This window comes from Danio rerio, chromosome 17, assembly GCF_052040795.2.
Source record: "Danio rerio strain M-AB ecotype USA chromosome 17, GRCz13ab, whole genome shotgun sequence".
NCBI lineage: Eukaryota > Metazoa > Chordata > Actinopteri > Cypriniformes > Danionidae > Danio > Danio rerio.
The window spans coordinates 6,236,290-6,250,813 of NC_141037.1; the positions used below are offsets into that span (position 1 = coordinate 6,236,290).

Sequence of the window (14,524 nt, forward strand, 5' to 3'; positions counted from 1 at the left end):
TCATATTGAGAAGATGTACTGCTGTAAATCAAGGTAAACTTTTCGTTTTAATTACTACTTTGATTTTATTTGTATAGTATCAGTAATCTGTTTATTTCCTGCACTTTGTGAAATTGTTTGCTGTTTTGTGAACTAATTAATAGCCCATGATGTTGTGACGTTTTGACCACTGCACGTTATTTGCAATACTGTCTACTTTACTAGATAAGCTATTTTTAGCTGCTTAGTCCTTTTTAATAACTATTAATAATTTGTAAAGTTAGTAGTAATTTGTAAAGATTTGCGTTATGCTCTAAAAGAGCGGGCCGCGCCATTTTAAATGATGCACTGAGAGAGCAAGAGCGCGCGCAATGATCCGTTCAAATAGATGTAAAGTTAACACATAGCTGTAGGTCTACATTTTTAAAAAAGAAAACGAAACCTATTTATCCGCATTACAAATACAGTAACGTTAGTTATCGCTGAACTTTAGTGGCGCTTGTTGTGACGAAAATATGCGTGTTTTTTAAAGATTTACTTTCATGAGATCACCTGCAGGAAGCAGGTGAGGAGATCAGCTGTGATTCGGTCCGGCGTCAGCGAGCGGCTCATGACCAGACCAGTCGTTTTTTTCTCCATGATCGCCGGGGCAGCAGCAGTTTTAACCCACCGAGGCTTTTAGAATATTATAAAGCAGTTTCAGCTCAAAATGGACCCGTGAGTGTCGTAGGTAATTTAGGATTTCGATGGGATTACGATTCGTGTCACTGTATGAGGCAGATACATATTTACACATGATGCTAAAGTGTGCTTATGCTAACAATCCCTATGAAACTTAAAGTTAAACTTATGAAAATGCGAGAGATATTTAATTAACTCATTTATTTGTTTTATATGCTATTTGTCTTTTCTTTATGCCGTTTTGAAGGTTTATTCCAGTGTTGCCGTTACGTTATTGAGTGTTTTGTATTGCTGTAATGACAAATAAATCTGACCAGACGCGACTGAATATGTGTGATGGATAACGTTAATGGTGAAGTGGTAAAACTCGTACAACCAAGCACAGAAACTTCACTTTGTTTGCTCAATATCACACAAAGGCATCAACAAGCCTTTGTTATAAGCAAACTTTCTGTAAAGAAACAGGCTTTGCCAAACCTGTTAGTTTGCATTTTTAAAGAAGGTTTCACTAATTTTTAACAATTTAGGGCAAATAAATTTGAACAATTACAAGGTTGTTTAAAATGTAGCGCACCATTAGAGTATTGTGAGTGGCATATTTGGTTTGTAATATCATTATACCCTTTATTTATTTTTTATTTCAGACTACCAGTTTGTGAGCTGATATGCAGTGGAAATGTAAGTTTTGCACTTACACATCAAAGAAAACTTTTTGAACAATACCGCACAAGCCATAGAACATATTCATGAATTGTTCTATTAACGTTACCTTGTCTCCATACTGAGTGTCAGGGTAATTTTAAATCGTTTAATGCATTAAAAGTACATTTAACAAAATTCTCAGCAAAGAACTGCATGATCAAGAATAGTCCGAATATTTTGTCCATTTGAATAATCATCTGAGGACTAGTTAGAAATAGGGTTGTTGTGTTGTGATACCATTAATTTATGTTACAATACTATACCAGCTGAAGTATGGTGATACCAAGTAGTATTGCAATACTGTAATTCATAACTTAAATCCATGAAATAAAGAAAAATGTCATAAATAATATATTGTATATGTTATTATAGGCCTACTTGAATTTAAATAATTCCTTTATTGTTGAAAAAAGTATTTGCACATCTCTTCACCTAAAATGTATTCATTCCAGCAAAAAAAAATACATTAAAATAAAGATACATAAAGAAAAGAGCATTTTTCCAACAAACCTAGGCTATATGAAGTGGTCAAAAATTGTTTTCTGTTGCTATTTTGGGTTTTTCATCTATCATACTTTTTTCACACTTATTATCGGATAAGAATCCAAAGTAATTCAAAATTTCACTTTATGAGTCATTCTTTTTAATAGATTGTCACGGTTGTTGTAGCTATTATATCATATTGACAGGAACAGAAATAAACGAATTCCGATTCAAAATGAACCATCACAAAATATGCAATAGGCTACTATAAAAGGCGCAAATTCTACAGTTTTACAACCTTAGAAGGCTCCATAGACTATTAAAATACAATGATCTGTTGTTGCTGAATCGTGTAAGTATTTTAGTGACTTTTTCACATGCAGCATTATGTATTGTAGGCAGACTGTTAATGACAATACTACCGTTTACAAACTACAGTGGCACCGCCAGTATCTTGGAGCCATAGTATCACGATACTACCATAGTACCGGTAAACCGTGCAACCCTAGTCAGAAAGTTCAGTGTCCTTTTAAAGACATCAATTGAGACAAATATTTATTCCACTTTTAATGCGCATAAAAGTAAGGCACACCAGCAACAATGCCATGATTATATTTAATCGGGGGTTGTGTTTATTACTGTTTGGTGACAAGTATAGCTCATGCTTTTGATGACAGGCGCCGGGAGTATTTGGCAGCTTTTATTATTCAAGAACATTTAACTATGTCATGTTAAAGTGTAACATCTGTTGCTAAATGGCATTGCATTGTATCATTGCATGTGTTTCTGATTTCTGTTTTTTGTTTTAGAATTTCGCTTAGCCATGTCAATAACACTTTACTTTTTTGTGCACAACAGTGACATCCAGAAGGAAGTCATAGAGGAAACACCAGCTGATGCAAGTGCTGCAGAAGGTTTGTTTTCTTTTCAAAACTTTGTGTGATTTTGTGAATTTGTGTTTTTGAATGTTATTAATGACTAATAATGTTTTGATTGGATCTTTGCAGAATTCAATCGAATATCAGGAAGAAATGTGAGATCCAAGTTCTACGCTGCATTGGACACACACTGCTCGTTTGATTGAAATAAATAAAAAAAAACAGGAGAAAATTGCAGAAGAAAACGAGAAGAAATTTTCAACATGTTAATTCAAAGGTATTTTTGTGACATCATCTTTGAATCATAATTTGCATTTGATTGCAATAAATTGCATTTGATGTTTTCATTGGGCTATAATGCATGTCTACCTGTCTTTACTTTTTCAAGGTCATCTGGCAGCAGTTCTCCGGGGTCTTTCAGTCCTTTAGAGGGATGAGTCTAAAGACATTTTCAGGATGTGTTTTGTAAGTAGTATTATTGTTTCTGCTTTCTTAGACTGGAAATGAAGCAGTCATTCCAGTTTACTTCACTTATTAATAAAAATTTTCAATTTTATAAAAATAAAACAAATGCATTTAATGTAAGTATTTGAAAGTAAGAGGGATGTTATATTATGGCCTTTGGAGCAAGAGCATTGCTATGTTGCAAATACAGCAGCTTGTGCCGTCACAGGGTCAGTTAGCTTCATAGGCCAGTGAAGTAATGAATGCATTTCTTTAATTTTTAAACACACTTGTTTTGAAAAGGAGGAAGATAAGCTTGAAAAAAAAAATCTTAATAAGTGTAATACCTATGTAATATGTTGAGAGAAATATAATTTCAGTTGAAAGAACCTGCTGGATTAAGATGTAAAAAGATAGTGTTAAAAGCCACAAAGTCAAAGATGCTCCGTATTATAACCAACCCTGTGAAGTCACCTGCTGTGGGATTGTAGATGGCTGCACCCTTGTTCTAAAAGCCATACTAAAACATCAATTTTCTTATTAAAAAATAGTTAATACATTTTTAAAAAGTGTGCTAAATAATGCAAACTTGACTCACTGCTTTAATCTAGCAAAACCAAATGCATTCATGAATCGGTTCCCAATTTATTAAGTTTTCCCTACAAAATATTTATATTGATTATGTAGCACCAATTGGTCTCTCACACATTTGCATTTAATTTCTTGAAAATGTTTTAAAAGTACTTTTACTGCAGTTTGTTTTATTACATTACAGTGTTTCTTTAATTTAAAAAAATATTGTTCCTTTAGAATAGTATCATGTTCAAGATACTGGAATTTAGTACCAATCTCTGCTGCAATTTTAAGCAGCAAATTTCCTGCTAACATTTTAAGCACTTTTGAGCACATTTTTAAACAGCACTGTTTTGCCATTCTGTTCACATGCTTAACAGAAATGACACTCAACAATGCTCAAATGTTAGCAGGAAATGGATGTTTTTAAAATTACTATATGGATTGGTAATAAATTCCACTATCATGACAAGCCTAGTAGAAGCAGTACAGGCAAATCCATCGTGTTGGTCTACATTGAAGAAGGAGCACCATAGCAAGGCCTTCTTATAAGAAGCATTTGAATGTAAAATGTACTATAAACACAAATAGTCATGCTAATAAGCAACTAGTTAATAGGGTAATTGGTTCCTACTAAAGTGTTACTAAATTAAGCACAAGGAATTGTATTTTTTTCACCTCTGCTTTTGGTCTCCTGGCCACTACAGGCTTTATTAGTGCCATTTAGAATATCAAACTTTACTTATTTTTCTTTCTCTATTCATAGGATGTAATTGTAGAGTCGGACTTCAGTGCAGAAGATGTTGGCCTGCTGACTGTCGTGTGTGAAGATGTCTAAAGAACCTCATTATGGATGCAATGTGGGCCTTTATACTGGAAGGAAAAGTGGTTATGGACTTTGCCACATGCAGTATGTCTCTTTTTTTGCTTTGATTTACACACTGAATTCGGACTACCCAAAGACTTTGAGCAATGCATTTGAATTTGTTCAACGTGTGTTGCTTTTGCTGGGAGGGAAACGTAATGTGTTTTATTCGGCGAGTGCCTATATACTGCTGTGCTTTATGTTTAAAGGTTCAGGTATAATGGCATGTTTAATTACAAAGTGTTGCTTTTTAACATGTTGCTGTTTGCAGTGTTACATTTAGGACTGCAGCATTTTGGTGTTTAAAACACTTTTTTTTTTTTTTTTTTACCAAAAAAGTGTATTGTGATTTATAGGGTTGTCATAAGTATTGAGTTTGGTACCAATCGGTACTGAAATAAATAAATAAAAAGTCCATCCATTTCCCACTAACATTGCAAGAACTGATTGGCCATTGTGTTCACATGCTCAGTAGATGTGACTGATTGGCTTTGAAGGTCATTATTTTTACCACACTTCACTACTGTTCACCAGGTGCAAAGATACAAAGACACTGGATAACTTCAAAGCACTGTCGATCAGTCGATTCATCACCAGATAGCTTATATGTTAGCTTCTAAACAAATCAGCTATCGACATGGCTTTGAAACACTTCAGTGTCTGTGTAACTTTGTTTGGACTCAGTGAAAAATGGTAAACCTATGACAGTCACAGCCAATCACAGTCATTTCTGTTGAGCATGTGAACACAGTGGCCAATCAATGGTGTTTAAGAACGAGCTCAGTAGCACTCAAATGCTGGTGGAAAATGGATATTTTTAATATTTCAGTATTGATTGATACCAAACTCAATACTTTTGACCACACTAATGTGATATTTTCTGTAGGAAAATCTAAACTACACAGTCTAACAAATTAGCTTTAAAGCTTAATATCTGTTCCTCTGTGAGTGTCTATATGCTGCCATGTTTAAGGTGCTGGTGCAATGGCATGTTTAATTACACTAATTCAAGTATCTTTTTTCCAAGTGTCAAGTATTTAAAGTTTTTTTGATAGATTTTCAAACCTTTTCGAAAACTTGTGTTTTAGGGTTGAACATGTTTATTATATTTTTTGTCTGTATTGCTGTTTACAGTATATTACAGCACTTTACAACAGGTTTTTACAAAACTGTATTGTGTACAAGTGTATTGTGATACTAAAATATCACAAGTGTATTGTGAAATTCTGCTAATTTTGTCAAATAAAATGTTTACATTTAAGACCTGTATAATGTCATTACTTGTAGGTTGAACTACATATTTTATGTTCAGTTTAATTGAAGAAAATGTGGAAACCGATTGCACGTAGTTTCTTTAGTTGACATTACTTAAAATGGTGGATTAAAACAATGTTGAGACTACTAGCATTCAAGATGTTAACTGAACATGGTAGAACAGTATTAGTTAAATAGAGTTATTAAAGTAATCTTACTATAAAACCCTAAGTAAGATTACTAAATAATGACAAGTATGTTAACTAGAATTTTCTATTAAACTTACTTAATTTTTAACAGTTAGTTTACTTTATAAGTTTTAGTTTTCTTACTTCAAGGCAATAATTAAAGTTAACTTAAGATTTCCTTGTAAGTTTATATTGCAAAAATAAGGCAATCGGTTTCCAAACTTTTTTTAAGTAAACTGAACATGTTAGAATTTACAGTGTACATAAATGAATGAATGGAAAGAGGGATGGCTTGGATGAATGAATATATGTATGGATGGAATGGACTACATAAATGAATGTATGAAAAGAGGGATGGGCTGGATGAATGGATTTGACTACATAAATGAATGGATGAAAAGAGGGGTGGACTGGATGGATGAATGGATGGATGGATGATGGAATGGACTAGATGAATGAATGTATGAAAAGAGGGATGGGCTTAATTGATTTAATTGAATGAAAAGAGGGATGGATAGATGGATGGATGTATAAATGGATGGATGGAATGGACTACATGAATGAATGTATGAAAAGAGGGATGGGCTGGATGGATAGAATGGACTACATGAATGAATGAATAAATGAATGAATGAATGAATGAATGATGGAAAAATGAATAGGATGGATGGATGGATGGAATGGAATGGAATGGACTACATGAATGAATGTATGAAAAGAGGAATGGGCTGGATGGATAGAATCGACTACATGAATGAATGAATGAATGAATGAATGAATGAATGAATGAATGAATAAACGAATGAAAAAAGGAAGGAATAAATGAATGAATGAATGAATGAATGAATGAAAAGGGGAATAGGATGGATGGATGGATGGATGGATGATGGATGGAATGGCCTACATGAATGAATAAAAATGGATGGATTGAATAGATGGATGGAATACATAAACAAATTGATGAAAAGAGGAATGGACTGAATGAATGGATGGACTGGTTGGATGGATGGATGGATTGATAGATGAATGGAGGGAGGGAGGGATGAATGGATGCATGGAGGGATAAAAAGGACTGCATGAATGAATGGATAAAAAAGGCATGGAAGGAGGGAGGGATTAAATGCACTACATAAATGAATGGATGGATGGATGAAAGGATGGAATGGACTGGATTAGAAAATTAATGAATAAAGGAAAATTAATAAATCATTAATTTGTTTATTCATTCATTCAACCCATTATTACATTCAAATTCATGGACAATTTAAATTCAAGCAATACAAACAAACAAACAAACTTAAATACACTAAGATGAATGGATGGAAGAATTAATGACAGAAAATGTCATGAATTAAAATGAATGAATTAAAATGAATAAATTAATGACTAATTCATACATTAATTCATTCATTCAACATTTTTTTTTATTCATGGACAATGTGAATTCAAGCACATACTACTATATCATCTACATACTAAATGAAACTTCCCCCAGTTTTGGAAAAAGCCACGCAAAAGTGCACAAGTTCAAAGAAGATTGTGCTTTTTTTTAGTATTTATGATTTAAGGGAGTTTGTGAAGTGCAGTTCAACAGCGACTCAGAATAGCACAATGCTGTCATCATGGCATTAAGGCAAAACAATGCAGATCCCACACATCATGACAAAAACACTTTTAAACATTCCCATCTGAACGCGGCCGAGAAAATAACAGATTGTCAAGAGATCTTAGACGCTCCTGGTGAAGATGGATGATCTGCCTGAGGAAACACAATCCACACAGTCCTGACAGAGACTAGCATCAGGAGCCCATCCAGAATTTACAATCCTGACAAAGCCCATGATCAGGGACTTTCTGAAATCATTAGTGAACACCAGGCAATAAACGCAAACGAGGAATCAGAAACCATCAAGTTTATATTAAAATAAATAAATAAATAAATAAATAAATAAATAAATAAATAAAATACTACACTGATATACTGACTAGGACAAAGAATGTAATGCTGGCAACTTAATTTCTGTAAATATTGTATATTTAAATGCTAAAATATATACTCTATATTCCATGTATTATGTAAAAATATGTTTAAAAAAAAGCATAAAGATTAATGAATGAATGAAACATGGATGATTGAATGAAAGATTAGCGAAAGACAGAAAGAAAGAAATACAGAAAGAAAAAAAAGAAAGAAAGGTGAATGAATGAATGAACAAATGAACAAACAGAAGAGTGTTTGAAATGAATGAATGAAAATAAAAAGATGAATAAAAGAGAAAAAGATAAACATATGAACAAAAGAAAGGCGAATGAATGATTGAATGAATGAATGAATAAACGAATGAATGAATGAATGAACGAAAACAAAATGAATAAAGAAAGGTAAATTAATGAAATGAATGAATGAACAAATGAACAAACAAAAAAAGAAAGGTGAATGAATGAACGAATGAACAAAAACAAAGAAAGATGAATGAAAGAAAGTGAATGAATGAAATTAACGAACCAACGAAAAAAAAAGTCAAATGAACGAAAAAAGAAAGAAACAAATGAATGAAAGAAACAAAGACAAATAAATGAAATGAATGAGCGAACAAATACAAATGAATTAATGAAAGAAAAGAAAGATAAACAAATGAGAGACAATTGAACAAACAAATAAAATGAACAGGAGGCGACTGAATGAAATGAATTACTGAATGAACAAACAAATGAACAAAAGAAAAGATAAAAGAATCAAAGAAAGATAAATAAAAGAACAAACAAATGCACAAACGACAGAAAGAAAGAAAGAAAGAAAGAAAGAAAGAAAGAAAGAAAGAAAGAAAGAAAGAAAGAAGGAAAGAAAGAAAGAAAAGAAAGATAAATGAATGAATGAATGAATGAATGAATGAATGAATGAATGAATGAATGAAAACGAACAACCACATGAAAAGAAAAATGAATGAAAGAAAGGAAAGCTAGAAAGATGAATGAAAGAAAGGAAAGCAAGAAAGAAAAAAAGAAGGGTGAACAAATGAAAGAACAAAAAAGAAAGATGATTGAAAAAAGATAAACGATTGGACGAACGAAAGAAGGGTGAATGAATGAAATGAATCTTATAAATGAATGAACAAAGGAATAAACGAATGAAAGAAAACAAAGATGAGTGAATGAAAGAAACAAACAAATGAAAAGTAAATGAATGAAATTAATGAACAAATGAACGAACAAACAAACAAACATAAGAGAGAAAGGAAAGATGAATGAATGAACAAACGAACGAACAAGAGAAAAGATGAAGGAAACAAAGAAAGATAAATGAAAGAACAAACAAATGCACAAACGACAGAAAGAAAGAAAGAAAGAAAGAAAGAAAGAAAGAAAGAAAGAAATGTGAACAAAAAAAAACAAACAAGAAAAAGTCAATTTAATATAATTTAACAAAACCATTTAAATAACTAAACAATATTTCAATAACTGATAATAACCACAAACTCATGTAGAATATCATTTATAATTAAATATTTTACTGTAATTAAATGAACTGTAACAACAGTAAAATGATATTATGTACATCAAATATAAATTAAAATAATCATTTAAAATATCATAAATATTTATATATAAATCTAAATTTTGTATAAACAAATTGAGGTTTAATTTTAATATTTAACAGTAAATTTTGGTTTTTGTGTCTTTTCCATTAAATAAATAAATGTTGTTATATTGCCTAGTTGAGGAATAGGAATAGTAATGGAGGAGAGAGAGCGGGTAAATGGCCACGAGATAAAGCAGCACAGCACCGTGTGGTTTAACCATAAAGCTCCTCTCTCCTGGACCTCATGAGCAGGGCAAAGTGGGAGGCCCAGGAGGATCTGGTTCCTGATTCCCCAAGCCTGTCCTGATGGCTAAAACACAGCCATTAAAACACTCAGTAGGAACAAAGTTTCTGGGGGAAACCGCAGGCTCTCTTGGCCACATCCACAGCCGACTGGGGCTCCGTTTTAATTGAGACAGCCCGTATAAAGTCTCATGCTAATACCCTTTTGTCCACGGTTCTTGCTGCAGACCTTTAATTACGTCTTTCAACTGTGGCCATTTATTTCGTTTCAGCACAGCGAGAACAAAAGCCTCATAGAGACAAAGTATAAACGTTCATGCTCATATGACCAAGACCTAGAGTATATCATGATGCACCTCTCAGGTCATTCAGGGTGTCTTGGAGAGGTGTTCAAGCCTCAACAATTAGATACTCGGGTGCCTCAGGGCTCTGTTCTTGGACCAATTTGGTTTTATATTTACAGGGAATTGATAGGATGTCATTCAGACACAGATCTTCTTATCATCGCTACACTGAAGGCACTCAAGTCCACCTCACATCCAGCAATCTTGCTTTGGAAAACCTGACATATGAAGTTAAAGGTGCAGTATGCAAGTTTGACACCCAGTGGTTAAACTAGGTATTGCACACCTGGTTTAAAACACACACAAGCGCAGGTTGCCAGATTGACGACACCAACAGCAGTGTGCCTGACTACCGAGCCTAAAGGCTGATTTGAGTTGTGTTTAACGGAAAAGCAACGGCACACAAATATTTCCCCTATTAAAAGGAGATTTTAGAAACAGCTTCTGTTTCTCACAGGTGAACAGCAGCAAACTGACAATGATCAGCTCAGGTACACCTCATGTGCTTTATTCAATGTTAAATGCTAATGATGCGAGTTTGAATGCCACTTTACGTGACATTTATTGCCATAATACTGAAAGCAGCAGCTGTCTACGGAGCCCAGATATTGTGTTCATATTTCTTGTATGCCACAGAGCGTCATCTGAATAATTTTTGATATTTTTATGCAAATTTTTAAATATGCGAATGTGCGTATATTTAGATGTGCGAATGTGCGCGTCCGCTGTGTGTTACTTTTAAAAGGTCATGAAACAGCAAAACACATTTTTTGAGCTGTTGACAGTCGTATGTGCGTTCCACGCTGTTATAAACACTATTAGGACACATATAGTTCACTAAAAAGTGAATTTTTTTTTGCGTTATTTTGAGCAAATTCGTTCTTCTGGTTTAAAACAAGTTTTTGAAGCTGCGTCATGCAGATTACATACTTGTGTGTATTCCAGTGTGGAGACTGGATGTCTGTACCTGCGATTGCTTTGTGATGTCTCTGAGCGTGCAGCATTAATTCATGAGAAAGACTTGGCTCAAACCAATCAGCGCGCTCTATTGTGTATGAGGTGCAACCTCATTAATATGCATGATCGCTTCAAAGACTGTTTGTACCTGTACAGTGTTCAGACGGCAAAGAGATGCCACGTTGTGTTGCTAAAACAAGTGGGACACCAAGAATTTGGAGATACGGGTCGTCAGTGTTGCGTTTATTAATGTGCTGCAAGGAAGGTTTTGTTTTCATTTCTTGCTATGAGAGCGCAGCTGGACTCACGTGTGGATTACAGTGCACGCGACAGAAATACATTTGTTAGGAATATTTTTTACCCGAGAGCTTTTCACATCTGGAACTGATGAAATCTGGATTTGCCGCTCGTCTTATAAAAATTATAAAAATGATGCGGCTCCAGTTTGTGTTGATTGTCCTGTCTCTACAGATTTGGTAAGGAAGCGATCAGTGGTCTTTGTTTGTTTATTCAGATGGCAAATTTAGTTTGTATCATCAGCAGTACTCTGTCAGTGTTTAAAGAAAGACCTCAGTCAATATGATTTAGATACTAACGCCCAATCCCAATTCAACCCCTTAGCCCTTCCCCTTACCCCTACCCCTCGTTTTGCGCGTGCATGCCAAGGAGTAGGGGTGTCCCAATTCTCTTTAGCTTGAAGGTGTAGGGCTAAGGGGAAGGGGTGAAAAGCCCTTCGAACGAAGATTTTTCAGGACCACACTCTTGAAACCAAGGGGTAAGAAAATTTCCTAGAATGCACCAACCCCAGCAGCAGTATTACTGAACCCGGAAGATCCACAAATTAGTATTTTTTGTCACTATTACGAATTTTTATGACAAACAAACATGTTTTAATATATTCATAGCCGCGATCGTGTTTTACTGTCATGCTTTTTTTTTAAAAAACGCACAAAAAAAATAATAAAAAACCACCAAATTTCACGATCTATAATCCCTATTAAATAACTCCTGTACAGCAGTCCCACAGCATTCTGACACTGGAATACCCTGTCAGTAATGTCTAGTGGCTGTCAATGGGCTTTTTACAGTGTCTCCTATAATGTTAGTGTTGTTTTTGTTGTGTTTACATTGATGAATATGACCACTGTGTAATTACACAGTACAGTTACGATCTTATTGCCGCATTAGATCGTTATGATAACATAATATATGCCTTCAGTGATCTCCTGAAGATAAATACCAAAAAATAACACAACTGGAATCCCTCCAGCAGTCGCCATCGTCTGATCTCACAGGAAGCAGGAGATCGCAAGGACATATGATGACGTGTGCAGGTGCTGTAGTGCTGTCCCATTTCTTAGGGGTAAATCACTACAATATTATGGACTGAAAGATCCGCTGTAAATGCTGCTCTCCGAATGTAAACGTGTAAACACCTCAATCAAACTATTACCATCGTGCACAATTTTCGCCGTATTTTGTGACAGGATAGTCTATACCACGGGTCACCAACCCTGCTCCTGGAGAGCTACCCTCCTGCAGAATTCAGTCCCAACCCTTATCAAACACACCTGAACCAATTAATAGTACCTAAAGCAGCACTTGATAATTACAAACAGGTGTGTTTGGTCAGGGTTGCAACTGAAATGTGCAGGAAGGTAGCTCTCCGGGAACAGGGTTGGTGACCCCTGGTCTATACATACACGGCTTAGTTATGGAGAAATGCATTGTTGTTTTTTTTCTCCCATGCGCCGTGAGGTATCAAACATTTTATTAAAACTACACTCTTCCAGCAGTTCATCCTCGCATCCAACATCTCATTTGTCACAGGGGGCATGCAGGAAGTGTTCCTGAATGAAAGTGAAAGTGCCAAACTGCAGTTAAAGTCCACAAATTAAGAATTTGGCAAATGATTCGATTACTGATGTCCATGTAAACACAGTCACAGTATTTCTCCCCTGCGTCTGTGTTTGTTTTGCCCCTTTGAAAATCAGAGCGTGCCCAAATGGAAACTCCCATTTTTATGCAAAATCTTCGCTCTTCCCCTCCCCCCACAACCCCAACTTAACCGAGCTGGACACACCCACTTTCCTGACTTTTTCCAAACTAGAGGTGTGAAAACACCCTGCTGAAACAGGGGGTGTTTGTGACCCTTTAACTGTCATGTGCGCAATGCAATCAGTGTGCAACCCTCTTAAGAATGGAATCTGCTTTGGCTTTGTGGATCAGTGACTGCAGGAAAAAGAACATTACTCCTGATGCCAACATTATCCACACAAAAGCTAAAAAGCTTTATGAACCTTTTGCTGACAGTGATGAATGTTTTGAAATAGGTTTTGAACTTTGGTTTCATTCTATAATACTGGCCTTTTTTTTCTTTGAACTTTCTTTGAGAGTTTTAAACAAGAGAGAAATGTGAGAACAGCCTTAAAACATCTAGAATAAGTCTAAAAAATAAAGTGGACTACTTCACAGATCACTAGTTATTTTTAGAACGTAACTTTCGTGATTAACGAGGGACCACTGTACTCCAAATTTTGCTTGTATTTGTGTGCTGCTTTCATTGTCATTTACCAGTTTATTGATCTGCATGTAAAACTCGTAAACTGCTGAACAAACCATTGTGTGGATTAACCCGATTAAAATGCTGATCAGCAGATGGATTGTGGGTGTGTTACAGTGAATATAAATTGAAGTATACACATTTATCCTGACCTCTAGACGCTCCTGCTTGACCTCATCCAGCTCATCGTCCTCCATCAGTGTCAGATATTCCCCCGTCTGGTCAATGGAGCTCAGGAAGTCCTGCGCCAGACGCTGCCTCTTGTTTGCATTGCTGCTGCTGCTGCTGTATTTGTCTGAAACACACAGACAGGTAGATGGGTTTAGAGAGAGTGTGCAGCATTCAGAGGGATGCACCGAGTTTGATCTACTCATATTATAAAAGGTTGTTCATTCTCAGGCAACATGGGTAAGCAAAACTCTTTGTCAACAGCAATCACATGTGGTGACCCACAAGGTTAAAAAGTCCTCTGTTTTTGTTGCTTTATACATGTTTCCTTTTGGTTCAAAAATATAACGCCTAGTATCACAGTTACGCTGACAATTCACAAATGTATCTACCCAGGACTCGAAATGAACCTTTTTGCTTGGTAGTGTAACCCCGCTGGTCCTACACCACCCAACCCGCTCCGAGCTGGTATCGAACCAGCGACCTTTCGCATGGGAGTCGGTTGCTCTACCAAGGAGGCTAAAGACCATGGCCTCTAGCATCTGTCGCTAGAGCTCCTTTAGAGGTCAGAGGAGCGAGGTTTTACCTGCACAGCACTTACTAGCTGGCCTCCGTTACACTC

The 14,524-nt window shown here is 35.4% G+C and overlaps 2 protein-coding genes and 1 long non-coding RNA gene across 9 annotated transcripts in view; 1 reads left to right on the forward strand and 2 right to left on the reverse strand.

Annotated features, from left to right (window-relative positions):
- The window catches only part of cdc5l (CDC5 cell division cycle 5-like (S. pombe)), a 452,249-nt gene that overhangs the window by 168,558 nt on the left and 269,167 nt on the right, over nt 1–14,524 (forward strand). The gene's annotated exons all lie outside the window — the stretch shown is intronic.
- LOC141378508 (uncharacterized) overlaps nt 1–14,524 on the reverse strand; it is an 842,893-nt gene that overhangs the window by 88,741 nt on the left and 739,628 nt on the right. The gene's annotated exons all lie outside the window — the stretch shown is intronic.
- supt3h (SPT3 homolog, SAGA and STAGA complex component) overlaps nt 1–14,524 on the reverse strand; it is a 267,732-nt gene that overhangs the window by 64,983 nt on the left and 188,225 nt on the right. For all 6 annotated transcript variants that reach the window (XM_087288936.1, XM_087288937.1, XM_087288938.1 and 3 more), the window contains one exon: nt 13,887–14,029. In XM_087288936.1, coding sequence (XP_087145062.1) covers nt 13,887–14,029 — 143 coding nt within the window. The remainder of the gene's footprint in view (nt 1–13,886; nt 14,030–14,524) is intronic.